Raw genomic sequence first — 21100 nt, 5'->3', positions numbered from 1 at the left:
AGGATAAAGATGGAACAGTTTAAGCTTCCAATTAAGAAAAAAAAAGTTACCAGATGTAGTAGTTTGAATGCAATTGGCCCCCATAATCTCATAAGGAGTGGCACTATTAGGAGGTATGGCTTTGCTGGAGCGGGTATAGCTTTACTGAATGAAGTGTGTCACTGTGGGGGCCTGCTTTAAGGTTTCCTATGCTCAGGATACCACCTAGTGTCTCAGTCAACTTCCTGCGGCCTTCTGGTCAAGATGTAACCAGCCCACATCTGCTTGCATGCCACTATTCTTCCCACCATGATGATAATGGGCTGAACATCTGAAACTGTAAGTGAGCCACCCCAATTGTTTTCTTTATAAGAGTTGCTGTGGTCATCATGGTGTCTCTTCACAGCAATAAAGACCCTAATAAAAATAAAAAATGAAAAAATAAAAACCCTAATAAAGACACCAACAATGGGGAGATAGTCAGATTTTGGGGTTCTCATCAGGAATACCAAAAGCCACTACACTATATATAGCTGCAGAAGATGGTTCCAACTGCAGCCCCACACTACTAAAATTGATCTATTTCTCTCCTATCTGACTAATCAAACACAAAGCTAAAAACCTTGAGTCAAGATAACAAGGAGCCAGATAGGAATGGCTAAAACAGCTTGTATCTTAGACACTGTATTTTCAATACTACTATTAGCAGCTAAAAATTCCTGTGTGCCATCTGGGTGCCAGATTCCCTTTTATTGATTTAACTCATTAATCTTCATAAAATCAAGGTAAAGACACCATTATTCCCAGTTTACAGAGAGGGGATCTTGCCTAAGCTACAGTTTGATTCCTTGGATTGTTCTCTTACTTTCTCTTGACCACCACATTCCTATTACATCTAAATGAGTAAGAGCCTTGTTTAAGGAAATAAATGCCTTTATGAAATAAAATATATGCCTTGGTCCAAATGCTCTGTTTACCTTTCTGATTAAGAAAATCACTACAGAACAAACTATAGGATATATGCTTTTACTACAGACAAAATTAAGGATCTTTACTTGCTTGAAATTCGCTCATTCAAGAGCATTTCTGCTCTATATCGGAGACTGACACCTAGTGGGCTGAAACAAACATCACCATGGATGCAACCATATCAAAGACAAATATCGAAATGTGCCATGATTGAGGAGGGATACAGGGCTAGGGTTTGAACGCAGACCGTCATAGATGCTAGGCAAACACTCTACTACTATACCCCAGATCCAAAATCTATACATTTTCAATTGGTTTGACATGGAAATACTTATTTACATCACCAACAAAAACTGTTTTGCAAGTTAATTTCACATCAGTGACCTATACTGACCTCAACTGAATGTTATGTTATCCTTGGGGCTCTTGTCCATGACTGTTCCCTACACTGCCTCTAGAGCACTGTCTGACTAAAAACTATAATACAACGTATTGTGCCAGACTCAGAATGAGAGGGATTACATCTTGGTAAACTCATTATATTGAACATATAAGTCAAAATACACCTCATCTACTGAATAGCACAGCTTAGCAAACTGGTATTATATAGTTTCATGTCACTCTGTGTATAAGCTCAATGACAAAAACCTTATTCACTTTATCCCTTATAACAATGTGCTAAATGACTGAACTCATGAAAAAGGTAAAGGTCATGAACACATCTCAATCTATTTTTCTTTCATAAACATGAACTGAACCTTTAACCCAGTCTTCAACCAGAGTAAGTCTGTCTCCCAAGGGACATTTGGTAATGTCTGAAGGCAGCTATGGCTTCCCACCATGGGGAAGCTATGTCTCTGACAGCTAAACCTGCCAGAAATGCAGATCAATGTTCTGTACTGTACACACACACACACAAGATAACCCCCCTCAAAGATCAATGTTCTATACTGCACACACACAGGATAACCCTCCACAGATCAATGTTCTATACTGCACAGGATAACCCTCCACAGATCAATGTTCTATACTGCACAGGATAACCCTCCACAGATCAATGTTCTATACTGCACACACACAGGATAACCCTCCACAGATCAATGTTCTATACTGCACAGGATAACCCTCCACAGCAACAACATCAGCCTCAAATGTCAATACTGCCAAAGGTGAAAATTCTGCTCCCAACATCTTTCCTAGAAGGTATTAGTTGCTGAAATACCTTAAGGTACTTTTAAGTATATATAAATACCTTACAGTAAACTGAGTTTATAGTCCAAAACTGTTTACAAGTATTATGTTTTAATATTTCATTTTCTACAAACACTGTATATTGTGTACAGAATGGCTTACCTTTGTAAACCACAGAAAATGTGTACTTTTCACTGCCGGGTAGTGGTGGCACACGCCTTTAATCCCAGCACCCAGTAGGCAGAGCCAGGCAGATCTCTATGAGTTTGAGGCCAGCCTGGTCTACAGAGCGAGATCCAGGACAGGCACCAAAACTACACAGAAACCCTGTCTCGGAAAAAAAGAAAAAGAAAAAAAAAAAAAAGAAAAGGTGTACTTTTCACTTTATAGAACTTCAAGAATTCTGAACCACTTAAGGAAATCACAAGTTACAGCACATATGCTTGCCCATACATCAAACATCTACTGGTTTTCTACAGTTATCATATTCATGGTGACTCCAGATTTAAAGGTAAACAGCTATTTCATTTATATTACATTTCTGGCATAACTATGTCTGACTACTTACAAATAATCAAAGAAAAACATTAAATATAGCCATTTACATTTAGGGCATTCTTCTGACTTTTAAAGAAATTATACATAAGTTTATGTTGGGGCTGAAGAGATGACTCAGTAGCCATTATCTGAGACTCCAATTCCAAGAAACCCAAAGCCGCCTTCTGGCCTCCATGGGTCCCACAAATTCATGTGATACAGACAAAACACCCATATACATAAAATAAAATAAAATAAAATAAAATAAAATAAAATAAAATAGGTTTTAAAAGGAAGCTTATACAATGTTTTGCATAAATTTCTGAAGAGTAAAAGCATTACAAAATAGCTGTCATAAAAAAGAGTTCACTCAATCTGATCAGACAAACACCAACAGACTAGGGTGTCTCTGTACAACAGGACACGTGGACGCAATGCTGGGGCTTTGCAAGGCTGGCTCCATCTAGCTCAGGTTTCAGCTAACCTCATCTTTTCTCACCGAGGCCATCTCTGAACCTCTCACCTTCTCCCTTGAACATGACCAAAGCTTAACATCCTTCCTCAGATTTTTTTTTAAATTTTATTTATTTATATTTTATGTATGAGTGTTCTGCATGTATGCCTGTGTGCTGGAAGAGGGCATCAAATCTTATTATAGATGGTTGTGAGCCACCATGTGGTTGCTGGGAAATGAACTCCGGACCTCTGGAAGAACAGCCAGTTTTCTTAACCACTGAGCCATCTCTCCAGCCCCCTTCCTCAGATTTTTCTCCTCTGTAATGGTTTTAAATTTGTATAGTCTTCTCTCTCAGAATGTAAGCTTCATGGACTGAAAGAGACCTCAGGTGGCTCAGCTTACCACCAAGCCTGGTGACCTGAGTTCAATCTTCAGACCCACAGCTCTTTCAGGCAGAAGGAAAGAACTGACTCCTGCAAGTAGTTCTCGGACCTCCACATGTGTGCCATGGCTCACAAACGCCACTACACAGTAAATAATAAAAAGATATACATAAGAATGTAAGCGTCACCGGGCGGTGGTGGCGCACACCTTTAATCTCAGCACTCGGGAGGCAGACAGGCAGATCTCTGTGAGTTTGAGGCCAGCCTGGTCTACAGAGCGAGATCCAGGACAGCTAGGGCTGTTATAGACATCCAGTGCTGTTACACAGAGAAACCCTGTCTCTAAGAACAAAATAAAAACTAAACACAACAACAAGCAACAGAAGTCAAATGACATTCTGACAAAGAACTAAGAAAGCCACACCAAGTATGAAAAGTTGGTTAATAAGAAATAAAATAGGGGTTGGGGATTTAGCTCAGTGGTAGACGCTTGCCTAGCAAGCGCAAGGCCCTGGGTTCAGTCCTCAGCTCTGGAAAAAAAAATAAAATAAGTAAAATGATACAATTAAAGGTTCTAGAAGTTATCTTACATAATCTGTGAATGGATGATTCTGAAAGAAAAGAGTTTATTAGGACAGACTCACAAGACAGAAAACTTAAAGCCAAAGAAGACACTAAGGATAGAATCAAAGAAAAAGCAACCAGCCCAATACTCCTAGTGAATGCTTTCAAGTATTCAAGGAATCCAAGACTTTGATAACGAAGGGGACAAGGGCAGGGAAGAGCCTACACTTGTCTTTTCTTTTGTATGGATCCAGCATAATACTCATCAACACTACCCCACAAAGCACCAAAAAGAAAACTGACCAAGCTGAAAAAGATTTTAGCAATGGGTCTGGAGAGATGGCCCTGTGGTTAAGAGTGCACACTGCTCTTGCAGAGGACCCAAGTACCCATTATCAGGTGTCTCTCAGCCACTGGTAACTCCAGCTCCAGGGAAGCAGACACCTCTGGCTTCCTAGGAGATCTGCACTCACACACCCACATGCAAACACCCACATGCACACACTCAAATGCACACATATATACAAAAAATCTGAGCTATGTTACTATAAAGAATCCAGAAACAGACAGGTGTTTCCAGATCTTCACTTCTAAGCCTGCCTACCTTTCTGAATTCTAACTCAAAAGCATAACTTTCCTTGTCCTTTTCCAACCTTACAAAACCATAAGCATGCTTGCTAGCCTGAAACTCTGGGCTTTCTCGCTGTTTTTCTTAAGAATGCTCCCCATGTCCATACAGAGGGGTGAAAACCTCCACTGCTCAAAATCATTTTCCATCTTTGGGAGACAAAAGAGACAAAGACGGAGACCAAATATCTGACACCAGTCAGGAGTCAGTCCATTTTAGGAGTGGTGAGCATGGCTCAGTACTAAGAAATCAAGGAAAACATTTCACAATATATTGAAGCAACAATAAAGAACTTTCTTTTGGCGGGGGTGGGGGAGGTGGGGGAGGGTTTTTGAGACAAGGTTTCTCTGTGTAGCTTTGGAGCCTTTCCTGGAACTCACTCTGTAGCCCAGGCTGGCCTCGAACTCACAGAGATCCGCCTGGCTCTGCCTCCCGAGTGCTGGGATTAAAGGCGTGCGCCACCACCACCTGGCCTCAACAAAGATCTTAAAAGAAGCAACTTTTTCTTAGTCTGCCCCTTGTTGTTTTAAACAAAATCTCAATCATTTGATTTTACCAATAAAGACTCAAGAGCCAGATGCTGGGGGGAAAGCCTGCTAGTTCAGAGAGGCAGAAAGAACCTAGCTGACCTTCCTCCTCAGCCAGTGTCCCAGAAGCCTCCCTTCTCCTATGCCATCTCACAAAAGACTCCTCAAACTGAATGTTCCTCCCTTCTCCTTCCTGTGAGTCCCTCTCTATCCTCCTGACTCTTTTCCTCCTTTCGATGGCTAGTTCTTATTCTCTTCCTATCAGCTGGTTGCTTGCTCTGCCTCTTGACCTATGGTTGACTTTACTGAATCCCATTTACAGTAAGCAGAAAGTTCCTGGATTACAGGTATGCTAGGGCTGAGCCATACCACAGCTAGAAATAGGTTTTTCCAGTAACTAACACAATCTCGAGGTGTATACAGTGTGCTCAAGTATCCCACAAAAGCCTCTCCAGTATCTTCCTGAGTTATAAGGCTACTTCACCAACACACTATCAACATGCAAGTTACTTGCTATAGCACTGTCAAACACTTCAGAATCTATTCATCACAAGTACACAGTGGAGAGCTAAACAGCCATACACCATTAGAGAATACTTGTAGTGCAGAGATACCCAACTAGAAGCATAAGTATCAAGCTACTTAAAATCTGCTCCTTGGTATGTGAAATCTTACCATATGTATATGACTACTTACAATCTGGAGGGGTAAGGGAATAAAAACTCCCATTTATCTCTGTCAGCCAAACAATAACAAAGATTTTAGACCAACTAAGGGCATAAAATGGCAAACTACACTAGATGCAATATTAACTAAGTGCCAATAAAAGACAAACAGAAAATGGATTCTCAGAAAAAGCACCTAAGAGACAGGAAACAGTAATAGTTTAGCATCAGGATTATACAAATATGTGGTCCTATATTACTAAACAGAAAGACTATTCCTGAAATGGTTCCATGAACTGCTATCAAGAAGTTCTAGTTTCTTGCCGGGCAATGGTAGTGCATGCCTTTAGTCCTAGCACTCAGGAGGCAGAGCCAGGCGGATCTCTGTGAGTTCGAGGCAGCCAGCCTAGTTTACAGAGTGAGATCGAGAACATCCACAAAAAACCTTGTCTCAAAAAACAAAAGAAAACAAAACTTGCAATTTTTAAGAAGCATCTGTACAAAATGGCTCACCTTCATCCACAGAAAACTGACAGCTTTTATCATTGAAGAAAAGTATTTTCTTCTTATCAGGACGGTTTACAAACAGTATCTGGTCCCCTAAAGCCTTAGAGAAAAAAAAATTAACATCAAATTACTCATTTAAAAAATATACTATATATATATATATATGAGACACACACACACACACAGAGAACAAAGGCTTCTTTTTCTTTAGCCTCCAGTATACCACTAAGGTCTACATGCTCCGTCCCGCAGGTTTTAGCTGAATTTCTTTTTGTGTGTGTGTGTGTGTGTGTGTGTGTGTGTGTGTGTGTGTGTGTGTGGCGAGAGCACTAACTATGCCTAACATGCAATGGCAACAAGCAGGTTTTGCAAGAGACTCTCAAATTTAAATGGAAAATGTAATCTTCATGACCATAACTTTTACGGCAAACCCCTTCAGGATACCAGAACAGACACGTTATTAAGCAATGATGTTATTAGCTTTTAATGCATCTAGTTCCTTCGTAAAGCATTATCTAACATTTTTGTTACAAGAGAAACACTAATGTCTTTGAGAAAAACTTTCCTGAAACCTTCTGAAAAATCCAATCATACTGCAACTTCATAAAGACAAACAAAACCCAAAAACCTGTCAACATCACACAAAGATTCTCTTTACTGCTCTGTGGCACAGAGTAAAGTTCAAATCTTATTTTTAAGTGTTTTTTGGACTATTTTATGTTTATGAGTGTTTTGTCTGAATGCATGTATGTGCATCCTGTGTGGGCCTAGTGCCCTCAGAGGTCAGAAGAGGGAGACCGATCCCTCCAAGTGTAGTTAGGCACTGCTGGGAGCCACCATGTGGGTGTTGCAGAGGACCCAGGTTCACTCCCAAGTTGTCTTAACTGCTAAGCCATCGTCAGTCCAGCTCCACAAAGCTCAGATTTTTTTTTTTTTTTTTATTTATTTTTTTCAAGATAGGATTTCTCTGTGTAGTTTTGGTGACTGTCCTGGAACTCACTTGGTAGCCCAGGCTGGCCTCAAACTCACAGAGATCCGCCTGGCTCTGCCTCCTGAGTGCTGGGATTAAAGGCATGTGCCACCACCGCTCGGCCAAAGCTCAGATTTTAACTGGATCAGTAAAACCCTATGTATATACAGGACAAAGGATTTAAAAATAACTCAGTTCTGTTTTTTAAATGTTTAAAACCTCAGAGAAGCCTGAAGATGCCTCAGTGGGTAAGAGCTTTTGCTGCTCTTCCAAAGGATCCAAGTTCAGTTCCCAGTACCAGCATCAGGCAGCTTCGGCTCCAGAGGATCCACCCCCTCTCCTCTCCTTGAGCACCCACATACATACATGGGCAGATACACACAGATACACACACAGATACACACACAGATACACACACAGATACACACACAGATACACACACAGATACACACACAGATACACACAGATACACACACAGAAACCTAAGAGGCTGGACATGGTGGTACCAGGAGGTGGAGGCAGACAGATTCCTGTGAGTTCCAGGACAACAAGGACTACACAGTGAGACCCTGTCTCAAGAAAATAAACAAACAAGTAAACGACAACATTACTAATTCAAATTATATAAGATATAAGAGGGAAAAAAGGAGATTACCTTGACAGCCTTCTGGGAATTAGGCAGTCCTTCCTCGATGTCCTCTAACAGGATCCCTCCTAACCCTCGCTGGTCGTGGTTATCCAGAAGCCTGAGCAGGGCCTTCTTATCTTTCAGGTTGTACTTTGGCTTGAAGGCATATTTCCCATCTACCACTTCAATTTTGGGATTGTTGACTAAAGCCTGTAGTAAGACCACACTTAGGTTATATTTACTAAAGGAAACCTCATATGTATGTTCTGAAATTCTAACATTCCCCAGCACGGGGGCAAACTGAAGTATCTTGGGAACATAAACTAGCAGACCTAAAATATTAGACACCTAGGATCCCAAAACAGGAGATCAGCATAGTGCTTCTTATTTAAGAAAAAAAGAAAAACCTGTACCCTTGTGGGTATTTGTACACTGTGTGAAAATAGACTGCTGTGACTGGTGTAAATAAGAAGCTGGACAGCCAATAGCTAGTCAGGGAGGATAGGTGGGACTCCCGGGAAGAGAGGAAGAGGAGGAGGAAGAATCTAGTCAAGCAGAATTATGCCAACAAGACAGAGGGAGTTGGACACACAGAATGAAAGAAAAGTAAAAAGCCACATGGTAAAATGTTGATTAATAGAAACAGGTTAATTTATAAGAGCTAGTGGGACATTTTTTTTTGGGGGGGGGGTACCACTCAGCTCCCAAGTAAAATCACACATGGAGGCTTTTTCTTACTTATGAATGCCTGGCCTTAGCTGACTTAGTTTCTGCCAGCTTTTCTTAAGTTAGCCTGTCTACCTTTTGCCTCTGGGCTTTTTCTGTTCTCTTATTTCTATAAATCTTACTCTTACTCTGTGGCTTGCTGTATAGCTGGGTGGCTGGACCTTGGAGTCCTCCTCATTTCTCTCTCATTCCTTGATCTCTCCTCCCAGATTTCTCCTTCTATGTATTCTCTCTGCCTGCCAGCCCTGCCTATCCTTTCTCCTCCCTTGCTATTGGCCGTTCAGTTCTTTATTAGGCCATCAGGTGTTTTAGACAGAGTAACACAGCTTCACAGAGCTAAATAAATGGAACACAAACAAGTGTACACCTTAAAATAATATTCTACAACAGGGACAAGCCTAAGCTAAGTTATAGCTTTCATGTGCCATTATTTGTGAGCTGATGGCCCAAAGAAAAATCAGACTACACTGTGCATTATTTGCATATATTCTTTAAAGACACTCATTTTATCACAATTGCTTTGAAGAACTTTCATTCTTTTAGAAGACAAACTGAGTAAGACTCAATAAAATAACCTATTAATAGACACAGTGAACTTGGTATGCCAATCCCTCCTCCAAAATACAGTCTATCATATAGTGGCATTATAATGGGAGAACATGGGGGGGGGGAATCAATGGTCAGTCCTCTCCTGGTATCAACTGGCACTAGCAGCTGAAGGAAGAACAGGAGTGGACCAGCCTAAGGCAAATGGGAACTTTACCTGTAAAGTCAGGAGAACACACAATTACTCAAGTTTTGCTGTGCAGCTACTAGCAGAAGGAAATCCCTCTAAGACAGGCTGGTGGCAGACCTGCAATCCCAGCTACTTGGGAGGCTGATGCAGGAGGATTACACACTCAAGACTACCTAGGTTACAGATAAGCTCAGGCCGGCCTGTGCAGCTATGAGAGAACTGTCTCAAAGTAAAAAGTTAGAGGAAACCTAGACACACAGCTCAGGGAGCGCTTGCCTCGCACAGATAAAGTCCTGAGTTCAATCCACAGAACCAAGAAGACAAAAGGAAAAAGGAAGCCTACATACTTCTTTCTTCAGTGCCAAGGCGCATAGGAACTTTACCTCTAATGTAAAGAGGTAAGAATAAGAACAAGAAGAATAAAAACAGTCTTTGGGCTGGCGACAGGGTTCAGAGGTTAAAGGCACTTGCCACAAAAGCCTCATGACCCAAGTTGAATCCCTGGTAAAGGTGGGAATTAGATAACCAACTCTACCCACCCTATACTAATAATGGTAAATAAAATTTTAAAAAATTAAAAACTATAATGTTGCTAAAATCTTAGATATAAGCTAGTTGTGGTGACTCATACCTATAATCTCAGCACCTAGGAGGCTGAGGCAGGAGACTGCTGCCAAGTGTGAGATCAGCCTGAACTACAGAGTATCATTTAAGGCAGAAGTCACACACATCTTTGATCCCAGCACTCAAGAGACAGAGACAGGTGGATTTCTGTGAGTTTGAGGCCAGCCTGATCTACATAGTTGAGTTTCAGGATAGCCAGGACTATACAATGATACCCTGTCTCAAAAAAACAAAAAAAACAAAAAAAAACAACCAAACAAAAAAAACCCAAACAACCAAACAAAAAAAACAAGACTTAAAAGGATAAAACAAAAACCCAATGACCCAATGACTAGCAGTGGCCAAATAACTGATAGAAGACTGTGACCTTCAATAATTTGGGCTAGATCACCACTTTCTAGTACAAAACTCAAGAACTACACCTTCCTTGGTAAAAGAATTGAACTAGGCCAGTGATGGGGCCACACATCTTTAATCCCAGCATGTGAGAGGCACAGGCAGGAGGAGCCCTGTGAGTGAGACCCTGCCTCAAATCAATCAATGAAACTATTGCATCTGGTTATTTAGGGAGTAGTGGGGGGGGTTTGTTGTTGTTGTTTGTTGTTTTGTTTTTTTAACTGTAGCCCAGACCAGCTTTGGACTCACTCTGGAACTGATGATGTCCTTGAACTTTTGATCCTCCTGCCTTTCCCTCTCAGGTGCTGGAATTACAGGCATGTGCCACTACATCCCAGCTCCTACTTGATCCTCACACTCTCACTCCTGGTCCCGAAAAGTAGGATTCTCCAGCATCAACTTAAAGAAGCAAACACCCAAACAAAAGTCACTCACTGGCAAACCGGCATGGCCGACGACTGTTTCAGGCTTTCTTCAAATGGTGAGTATTTAAATATAACATTCATGATCATATTTCTGAATAACTAGAGGTAACTCAGCTACCAAACTATATAGTGGTCATAATGCAAGTATGTCTTACTGTCCCTAACATCATAGGCTTTTAATTTTTCTAAAGCATATATACAATGTACAATTAATGGGCATATAAAGTTATGAGTTTAATAATTCAAAATACTATTTATATCAAAATTGGTAATTGACTTCACAACTTTAATGTAATCTTAAAAGACATTTTAAGCCGGGCGGTGGTGGCGCACACCTTTAATCCCAGCACTCGGGAGGCAGAGCCAGGTGGATCTCTGTGAGTTCGAGGCCAGCCTGGGCTACCAAGTGAGTTCCAGGAGAGGCGCAAAGCTACACAGAGAAACCCTGTCTCGAAAAACCAAAGACATTTTAAAACATAAATAAAATTATATGAAAATAGCTAAACAAATTATAGAAATGTGTATGTTTAAATTAAACAAAGGCTCTACATCAAATCTTAAGAAAAAGTAAAAATACGATCAGATGACAGTATTTATTAAAAAACACTCTGGTGCCGGGCGGTGGTGGCGCACGCCTTTAATCCCAGCACTCAGGAGGCAGAGCCAGGCGGATCTCTGTGAGTTCGAGGCCAGCCTGGTCTCCAAAGCGAGTTCCAGGAAAGGCGCAAAGCTACACAGAGAAACCCTGTCTCGAAAAACCAAAAAAAAAAAAAACACTCTGAGCCAGGCATGACGACTCATGAAGTCCTAGTCAGAAGTCAGCTGGGACTATAAAATGACACCTGCACCTGCTTCCTGCCCCTTTCTCCCTGACTCCCTCCCTCCCCTCTATCCCCTACTCACATATGCACATAAGCACACAGACACCTCAGCTCCCCCCAGAAAAACAATAAAACACGTCTACAGGTTGGAGATCCAATGGCAGAGTGCTCTATCAGTAGTGGAATGTCCTAGCACATGCTGGGTCCGAGGTTTCATCTCTAGCACCCCCACTCCCACTCCCACTCTCCACCCCCCGCCAAAAAACAACCTCTAAAGAGCTGTAGCAAATACCTCTTTTCGTAATTACCTATTTTTACAACAGTTTTGAGCCTATTCTTACCTCAGTCATTAGCCATTGTTTCTGCTTGAGTCCAATATCCAAGTGTTGTGTCTCATCCAAAATCTCTTCTAAAGTTAAAGGATATGTATCTCCTCGCTGATGCCGTGTCTATTGAAGGAAGTTTTCAAATGTTAAGTGCATCTAGTCACAGTCATAAACTAATCTTTTCAGGAATGTACAACACATATTATCTGAGGTAGTAAGTATGAATACCAAGTTTAAGAACATGAAATCATACAAAACCAGAGTGATAAAAATCAAACATTAAACTCAGAAGGAAAACAAAAATACCACAAACTAACCCGTAAACCAGGAGTGGGGCTACACACCTGTAACCCCAGCATGTAGAAGGCTGAGGCAGGAAAATTACAAGTTCAAGACCAGCCTAGGTTACATGATGAGTTCAAGTCCAGCCTGACCTACATGATTAGTTGAAAACTAATGGAGGCTACATAACAAGATGGAAATGTGTTGAAAAGGAGGTCAACAGCAACAACAAATTTTCCTAGTCATTTTAAGGGTCAATTAAAAAAAAAAAAAAAACTTGGAGGGAAACACAGATTAGCAGAAAAAGAGATTCAGATCAGGAAAGTGCAATGTCTGATGCGTCCACTGGTTAAGGTAAAGGAAACAGGCAACCCTTACGGAAGACAAAATGCACTCTAATGGCCTGACCATCAACAAGAACAATAATAAGAACATCAACAAGAATAATAACTGCAGCACACCACAAGCTACACACAGAGGTTTTAAGCCGAGAAGTTCTCTTTGTGGCCCTTTCCCTGCTGGACCACAGTCATACATATGCTCATGCTTAACAAAAGGCTGCCTCTAGTGTCCTCCACTGTGCAAAAAGCTCAGGTTGAACACAAACTTGTCTTATTCTGGGGTCTGATACCAAAAACACCTAGGCTTATTAAAAGAAGAGGCACATAGGTAAGCAGAGCCTCTTAAGAACAACAAAAAAAGACAAATTTACGGGGCTGGATAGATGGCTCAGAGATTAAGAGCACTGACTATTCTTCCAGAGGTCCTGCGTTCAATTCCCAGCATTGACATGATAGCTCACAGCCACTATAATGAAACCAGACGCCCTCTTCTGGTCTGCAGGAAAACATGCAGACAGAATGCTGTATACATAATAATACATAATAAATAAAGACAAGTTTAAGCCAGGCCTGCTGGCACAAGCCTATAGTCCTAGGTACTTGGGAAACTAAAGCAGGAGAATCAAGTTCAAGGCCAGTGTGGACAACTTAATTGAGACCTTGTAAAAGGTAGAAAATACGGAGATACAGCTCAGTGCAGAAGTGCTTTCTGTTCAATCCCCAGACCTGGACAGATGGACCGACAGAGACAGACAGACAGACAGACAGACAGACAGACACAAAATCATTAACTGAGTGAGAAGAAATCAAAGGAAAGCTAGATATGGGCAGTCCTTGCACTGCTCACTAATTTGGAGGGAGACTCAGCAGATGAAGAACAGCAGCGGCCTTCAGGGTACCCAGAATCTCATGAAGAAGGCATCCCGCATAAGGCAATCTTCAGAACAGTTCCAAGCACTTTTAAGACTTCTTTATTTAAACAAGAAAAATTTGTTTCATATTAACTACTTTTTTTTTTTTTTTTGGAGACAGGGTTTCTCTGTGTAGTTTTGCGCCTCTCCTGGAACTCACTTGGTAGCCCAGGCTGGCCTCGAACTCACAGAAATCCGCCTGGCTCTGCCTCCTGAGTGCTGGGATTAAAGGCATGCGTCACCACCGCCCGGCTTATTAACTACTTTTTAAATTCTTCTAAAATGGGCCATAAAGTGCCTCTATTTTCCTAAGCAGTCCCATTAATAGTGGAACCCTCTTGTCTCAGTTTCTGTCTTAAATGATTGGGTTATGACAAAATAAACACATGTGAATCTCATACACTGGACAGTCAAACCCTATGCCTCACGCCCTTGGGTTATAATTTCAAAGTTCTTACACACACACACACACACACACACACACACACACACACACACACGCTGAGAAAGGAAACAGTTACTGAGCAGACACCAAATCCTCTGACAGTCAGTAGTCCCCACTGTTGTGTGTGTCAAATGATGGCTGCCGCAAAGCTGAAGATCCAGGTGGTTTGTGGCACATGACCTAGACAACTGTGCTCATCACAAAACCTCCATTAGAATTAACTTGGCTTTATGAACATTCATTTCTCTGCACTTCAACCTACAAAATCTAAAAACAGCAGATTTGGTGCCACATTCCACTTTATCATCCTGCCAATAACTAACAAGCAGTAACTACCAAAAGAAAAGGATTACATTCATTTCCTTGAGGGATGGATCACTGTTACATACAAATCAAACTGAATCAACCTACCCCAATCAACTTCTTATCAATAATTGCAAAGCAACTCAAATCAGAAGCCAAAAACACTGTCAGTTTCCTTCGACTGACTGACAGCTCCAGGAGTTATCCAACTATCAGAAATAGATGTTCATAACGGTTTAACACAAAGGGCAATAGGTGAGTGGGCTGAACAGTCAAAATTCACTGTCATCTAATACTGAGAAATACAAACTAAGATGTTCCTACTGGAAATCAAGTACAAACTCCACAATTCAGACACAGCCAACACCCAGCTCCTAATTCTTTTGAGTCAACGTTTCCGAAGATCCTCAGTGAGTTTCTTGACCTCCAAGCAGAGAATCAGTCGCCATCATCTGCTTGAACTGTGTAGTTTTTATTTCTCATATGAATGAAGGAACTAGCTTAAAAACAACCCCCATCTTCTCATAGATGTCTTTCTGTGCCATGTGTCTACTGCATGGACATACTCTTTTTAAGTCAACTGGTGAGCTTAAGTTGTATACTTGACTATAATATAAATTAAATTAAACATAATTGAGTGCATTACTGTAATGTCAGTTTAACGGAGGGCAAAAGACTGGAAACATTAAATATTCTAGGGGTTTCTTGAAGTATAATCAACATATAATAAACTACACATAATAAAATGAATAACTTGATAAATCTTGGCATATTTATATAAATACCTAACTTCTGAAAACCCCATCTTCTAACTCCCTTTTTATTTTGTCAAAAACCCACAGGGACTTTTGTTATGTGAGTACTTACTTTCATGTAATTCACAATCTTCGCAAGAACACCAAACTTATATCCAGAGCTTCCAGATAGTGCTTTCAAGTTAAATGATCCATTGCTATGATCTGGAAATAAAGTTCAAAAGAATTATTATAACGTTTTCATATAATATGCTATTATGACTTGAGCAATGAAAATGATTTTAACTTTGGTAAAATATTTTTCTTTGAATTATTTCATCTAATGAAGTCTATGCTGTAATATTCTGGCAAAACTCACAAAATCCATGTATGTTTGTCGAATCATCAATTCCCACCACTCACCCACCCTTCTTTAGAGAGAAGGTCTTATTCTACTACACATTAGTCTTGAACTCACCATCCTCCACTTCAGCCTCCAAAGTGCTGGGACTATAAGACTATGACATATACTAGGCTAAATATAATTTAAAAGCATTAAAACAGTTTGGGGAAGGACAGTGCTGGAGCTCAAATTCAGGGCCTTGTGTGGATTAGACAAGCACTCTAACAGTGAACTATACCCCTAGCCCAAAATACAAACACAAATTTGTTGTTGTCTGTTTTGAGATAAGAGTCTTAACTAGTAGATCATGCTAGCCTCCAAATCAGAGAGATCCACCCGCCTCAGCCTCTTCGGCTGGAATTAAAGGCCTGTGCCACCATACCCAGCTCAAAATACAATTCTCTTACAAGTACCTTGATCACATTCTAATCCCACCTTAAACTTGCTTAGAATCTTCCAATAATTAGACAAGAGAACATTATAAATGTAAGAAATGAGTGATGGATGGATGAATGGATGGATATCTATCGCCCCCATAATGCCCTCTTCATCTCCCTTACCCCCCAACCTCCTCTCTCAGAAATCTTTACATACTGTTTCAAAATGTTTACCATTTGTCACCGCCCTACAGACAGAGCCCTGATGCTATCACTGTATCACAATGCATTTGAGCCAGATAGAAACATTACAGAATTCACTATAAATACAAGAAAAGCATTTTCGAAGCACACATTCTATTAGCAAGCCATCAGGTCAGATACCAACTGCCCACACAGCTGATACACAAGGAGAGTGGGGCTAAAGAAAAAAGAAGGGAAGCCATCTCTGGCATCAGCTTGGTAATAACCATTTCAACAGAAGATTGCATTAGCACAACCACAAGTCAAATATAGCAATTGTCAGAGATCCAAAACAGATTCTAGATGCCACATAATATCCCTTTTGAAATCAGTAAAAAGTGTTTACTGAATGTTTTCTGTCCTTTAATACTAAAATGCAATGTCTTTTGAAATTTTCCCTTAGAAATAGCTTATACTTTTGAAAAGTAACTCGATCGGCACATTAAAGTCTACTATGCTTCCAAAACAGTAATATTAAGAATGCCTTACTGATGTGCCTCTCCACACGATTTCAAAAGCCAGGGGTGCTGGCATAATCTATAATCTTAAAACTTGGTAGGCTGAGGCAGGAGGATGACAAAAGAAGAGGTACATGGGAGGGGTCAGAGGGAGGAAAGAGGAGAGGGGAAATGGCATAATTATATTATCTCAAAAAATTAAAATAAAAAAACCTGTTTGCTGTTCTTCCAGAGGCCACGAATTCAGTTCTCAACACCTACATCTGGCAGCTCACAACTCTGGAACTCTACCTCCAGGGAATCCAATACCCTCTTCTGGACTCCCAGGGCATCCATACACACAAACACAACATTTATATATATAAATACAAAATTTTAAGTTCATACTCTGCTACTTAACAAGTCCAGGGCTAGCCTGGGCTACAGAAGACCCTGTCTCAACAATAGAACTCACTATGCAGACCAGGCCAGCCTCTGCTTCTTGAGTGCTGGAATTCAAAGTGTGCACCACCATGCTCAGCTCTTCCCTTTTAAGAGCTACTCCTTGGACTGGAGAGATGGCTCAGAGGTAAAAGCACTGGCTGTTCTTCCAAAGGACCAGGGTTCAATTCCCAACACCCACATGGCAGCTCACAACTGTCTGCAACTCCAACACCCTCACAGGCAAAACACCAGTACACATAAAAAAATAAATTTTTTTAAAAAAATTATAAAAAGCCAGGCAGTGGTGGCACACACCTTTAATCCCAGCACTTAAAGACAGAGCCAGGCGGATCTTTGTGAGCTCAAGGCCAGCCTGGGCTACAGAGTGAGTTCCAGGAAAGGAGCAAAGCTATACAGAGAAACCCTGTCTCGAAAAACCAAAATAAAATAAAATAAAACAAAAAAGGAGCTATTCCTTTAATTAAAAATAATTCTTGATTCTGTTATTAGGCCAAACTCTTATCACCATAACTAAAAATGACAATGAACAGTCAGTTACACTAAAAACATACCTTAAAATTTAGAATAGAAAAAAAAAAAACAAAAAACAAAAACAAAACTACCTACCTAAACTAACTCTAACTTAAAGAACTAGGCGAATCTCTGTGAGTTCAAGGCCAGCCTGGTCTCCAAAGCGAGTTCCAGGAAAGGCGCAAAGCTAAACAGAGAAACCTTGTCTCGGAAAAAAAAAAAACGAAAAAAGAACTAAAGCATTATTTCTGTTCCCTCAAAATTTCTCCCAAATACAAGCACTATTTGTTCATAACTCCAGAAGTCAAGAGTTGAGAACATATTGAGGGAAAACAAAACAATTTTTTTTTTGTTAATTTTAAGCTTATTTATGGGATTTTATATCCATTTCCTGTTAGCATTTTACCAAGGTGGTTAACCTGGGCTGCTGTTTCCTAGGTAACTGCCTCTAGAGACTGTATTCTAGCCCCAGCACTGAACTATTCAGAGGGATGTGAAATTTTACAGGAAAAAAAATAAAAAACAAAGAAATCATCAGTCTGTTTCTATGTGAAAAATTAGCTTAAAGACAAAAAAACATTTTTAAGAGGGGTGGCAGCCGATACCCCAGATAGCTCTATTCAATTTATGAATGATCCTCTCCTCAGGACGGCAGGATTTCATGCAAATGAGCACAGAGGAAACTGTCAGCTGCATTATGCGTCCAACCAATAGAAGCACAGCTCCATCTTGGCTGTGCACTAGACTGCATTACTAACAGACGATACCATCGCTTCAGCAGCACCTTTCCAGACAAGAGGTAGGCTTATTTGATCCTTTTTATTCAGTATCCATATCCTTCGGAAGCAGTAGGAAAATATTTTACCATAAAAAAAAAAAAATATCAAGCAGAAAGCATTATGCCTACAGAAAACATAAAAGCCATGTATTAACCCATTATTTTGTAGGATTTTATCATGAAAATGACGACTGCCCTGTGCTATTTGATAAGCATCCTTACCATCTGTCCCTTAATGGAAAATTCATTACATTTTCTACTAATCTGATCTATTCAGACCTTAAGTAAGACAAAAGCATTTGATGTTAACCTGGGTCTTTGCTAATTTCATTTTCTCAAAGCAAATTCATTTCAGAAGTCCAGTCTGTCTTAACAAAGGATGTTTCTCAAAGAAAAATATCTAGAATAATAGCAAAGCCTTGGCTAAAGCTTTCTGATTATATGTACAAATTATACTGCCTGGTAAAAAGCAGTTATGGAGAAAGCTTATATTTTAATAAATGAGAAGATAATTCAAATTATTTGTATTTGACTTTGAGTACTAATACAGAGAATGCCAAGAAAATACCAGGTATAATTTTTATATTAAAAATACTTTAACACGTATCACTATGTGGGTTGTATTATACTATAAGCAAAGATAATTTATAGAACGTCAGATTTCCAACATCTTAATTAAAATAATTCCTCACAGTAAAATCTATCTTACCATAAAATATAAGCCATGTTATTACACAAAAATCTTTTAAAATATCTTTTCAACATAAGCCACATAAAAATTTAAAATAAATTATTCTTAAACTGGTATTAGATACATACAAATTTTTGATAAACTACATTTTAAAATTAAATGTGTCCTAAGAAGAGCTAGTTAAGAAAGAACAGTAATAATATGTAGTAAAATTATTCTCCTAGCTCAGAGTAATCGGCCAAATTTCTGTCAATAGTATCTTGTATTGCCAATAGATGACAATCTTTAGTAGATGCTAGCTCCCCACGATATACTGTACTTAACTACCTAAATGTCCACCTTTCACCCTTCACCTCGGTGCTATGGATATTTACTACTAAGGTTTGGTTTTCTTCTGTTTTCATAATTTGTATTCCTTTTGTTTCCTCATCAGCATTGAGGTTACACAAACAGTATCTTGAAAAACTCAAAAGGCTGCTGTAACAGGATACTCCATCTCTCAGGTTCAGCACAGCAGGTTAATTACCTAGAAACCATTCTTGCTTACCACAGGAAATATGGGAGCCAAGTAACACAGAAAACAACTGTCAAATAAGTTAATTTACACCTTACCAGTTCAAATTGTTTGAGCATTTGTTAACGGCCTACATTTTCATATAGTATGTCTATAATTAGCATAAATGGAGGCTGTTACTGTTCAAGTCATCTTTCAAGTACACCCTATCTCACAGTCTCAGAGCTTAAATGAGTTGCTCTATATTTAAAGGCTATTATGATTAACTGATCGTATTTCAAAGTGATGTACTTAAAAGTGCCAGAGAACTCAATTCACAAGTTTTTACCATAAATAGAGCTAAATCATAATTTCTAATCTGGTAACCCAGGGTCCCAAAACCACAAGACCATAAATATTCCACTGGGGCCTTTTGAAAAAGCTGAACAGGTAAAAGGAACATAGCAAAAATAACATGAAATAAAACCTACCTAAAATTATATGATTTGCTTTAAGGCTTCCCATTCCTATAATAAAATTATAAAGGGAGGATCCACCAAGTATTAGACTATTATTGTTTCTATTTTTAATCATTTCCTCCCAGTTTTTATAACATGCTTACAGCATTTCCTTGAACAAATTTAACATTAACTGGAAAAACGTAGTCTAGAATAGGGAATCTTGATGGTGTACTTCTTTTTGAATGCTTAGTTAAACCAAATCTGTTGCCATAAAATGTAGTCTTTACCTTAAATCTAACACACACACAGATTGCTGGAGCTTCTCTCTACTTTGAAGGAATACACAGTAAACTGAAGGTGGGGAGTGATGTCTACCACACAGGTGTGACTTGTTTCAGGTACATAGAGGAGCTAGCTAAAGCAACAATGTTTTGACTTCCTCGCCAGTTTCAACACTGTGGAAAGTGGCAAAACGTCCTAACGTACAACCTAAGCTTGGAATACACTGTCTTAGTCACTGTTCTACTGCTGGGAAGAGACACCTTGACCACGGCAACTCTCAGGAAACAGAGCATTTAATTGGAGCTTGCTGACAGTTTCAGAGGCTTAGCACTATCATCATGGTGAGGAACATGGCAGCAGGCAGACAGGCACTGGAACAGTAGCTGAGAGCTACCTCCTGATCTGCAAGAAGAGAGCTTGGGCCTGGCACGGGCTTTTGAAATGTCAAAGTCCACCCCCAGTGACATACTTCCTCCAACCAGGCCATACCTCCTAATCTTTTCAAATAGTGCCACTCCCTGGTGAGTGAACACTCCCTGGTGAGTGAACATTCAAATCTATGAGCCGATGGGGAGCATTCTTATTCAAAACACCACTCATAAACACTCCTTTCTAAACAGATACTTCCAGCAAAACACACAAGTGCCTTTGGTAAGCATACTGTTACTCCACGGTCATTGCAAGCTAATGACTATATGAAGTTTCACATGTAAATCAAGTACACTATCTAGGGTGGGGATACAAGGCAATGGCGGGGTGCTCCTAGCACAAACAAGGCTCTGGGTTTTATAGTCCCTGAAGTCTGGGTCTTCTATCCATCACTGTTACCTCTGCTCTTCAAAGAGAATCTGAAGCTGGGCAGTGGTGGTGCCTGCCTTTAATCCT

At 40.0% G+C, this 21100-nt stretch overlaps 1 protein-coding gene across 2 annotated transcripts in view; it reads right to left on the bottom strand.

Moving 5' to 3' along the window:
* Gtf2e2 (general transcription factor IIE subunit 2) overlaps positions 1–21100 on the bottom strand; it is a 43959-nt gene that overhangs the window by 8055 nt on the left and 14804 nt on the right. For both annotated transcript variants that reach the window (XM_059244188.1, XM_059244189.1), the window contains exons 3-6: positions 15209–15300; positions 12075–12182; positions 8033–8215; positions 6414–6507 (exon numbers count right to left, since the gene is read on the bottom strand). In XM_059244188.1, the coding sequence (XP_059100171.1) occupies positions 6414–6507; positions 8033–8215; positions 12075–12182; positions 15209–15300 (477 nt within the window). The remainder of the gene's footprint in view (positions 1–6413; positions 6508–8032; positions 8216–12074; positions 12183–15208; positions 15301–21100) is intronic.

This window comes from Peromyscus eremicus, chromosome 17 (genome assembly GCF_949786415.1).
Source record: "Peromyscus eremicus chromosome 17, PerEre_H2_v1, whole genome shotgun sequence".
Lineage (NCBI taxonomy): Eukaryota > Metazoa > Chordata > Mammalia > Rodentia > Cricetidae > Peromyscus > Peromyscus eremicus.
Note: the sequence above shows the minus strand (reverse complement) of the source record. Positions and strands in the feature narration are given on the sequence as shown.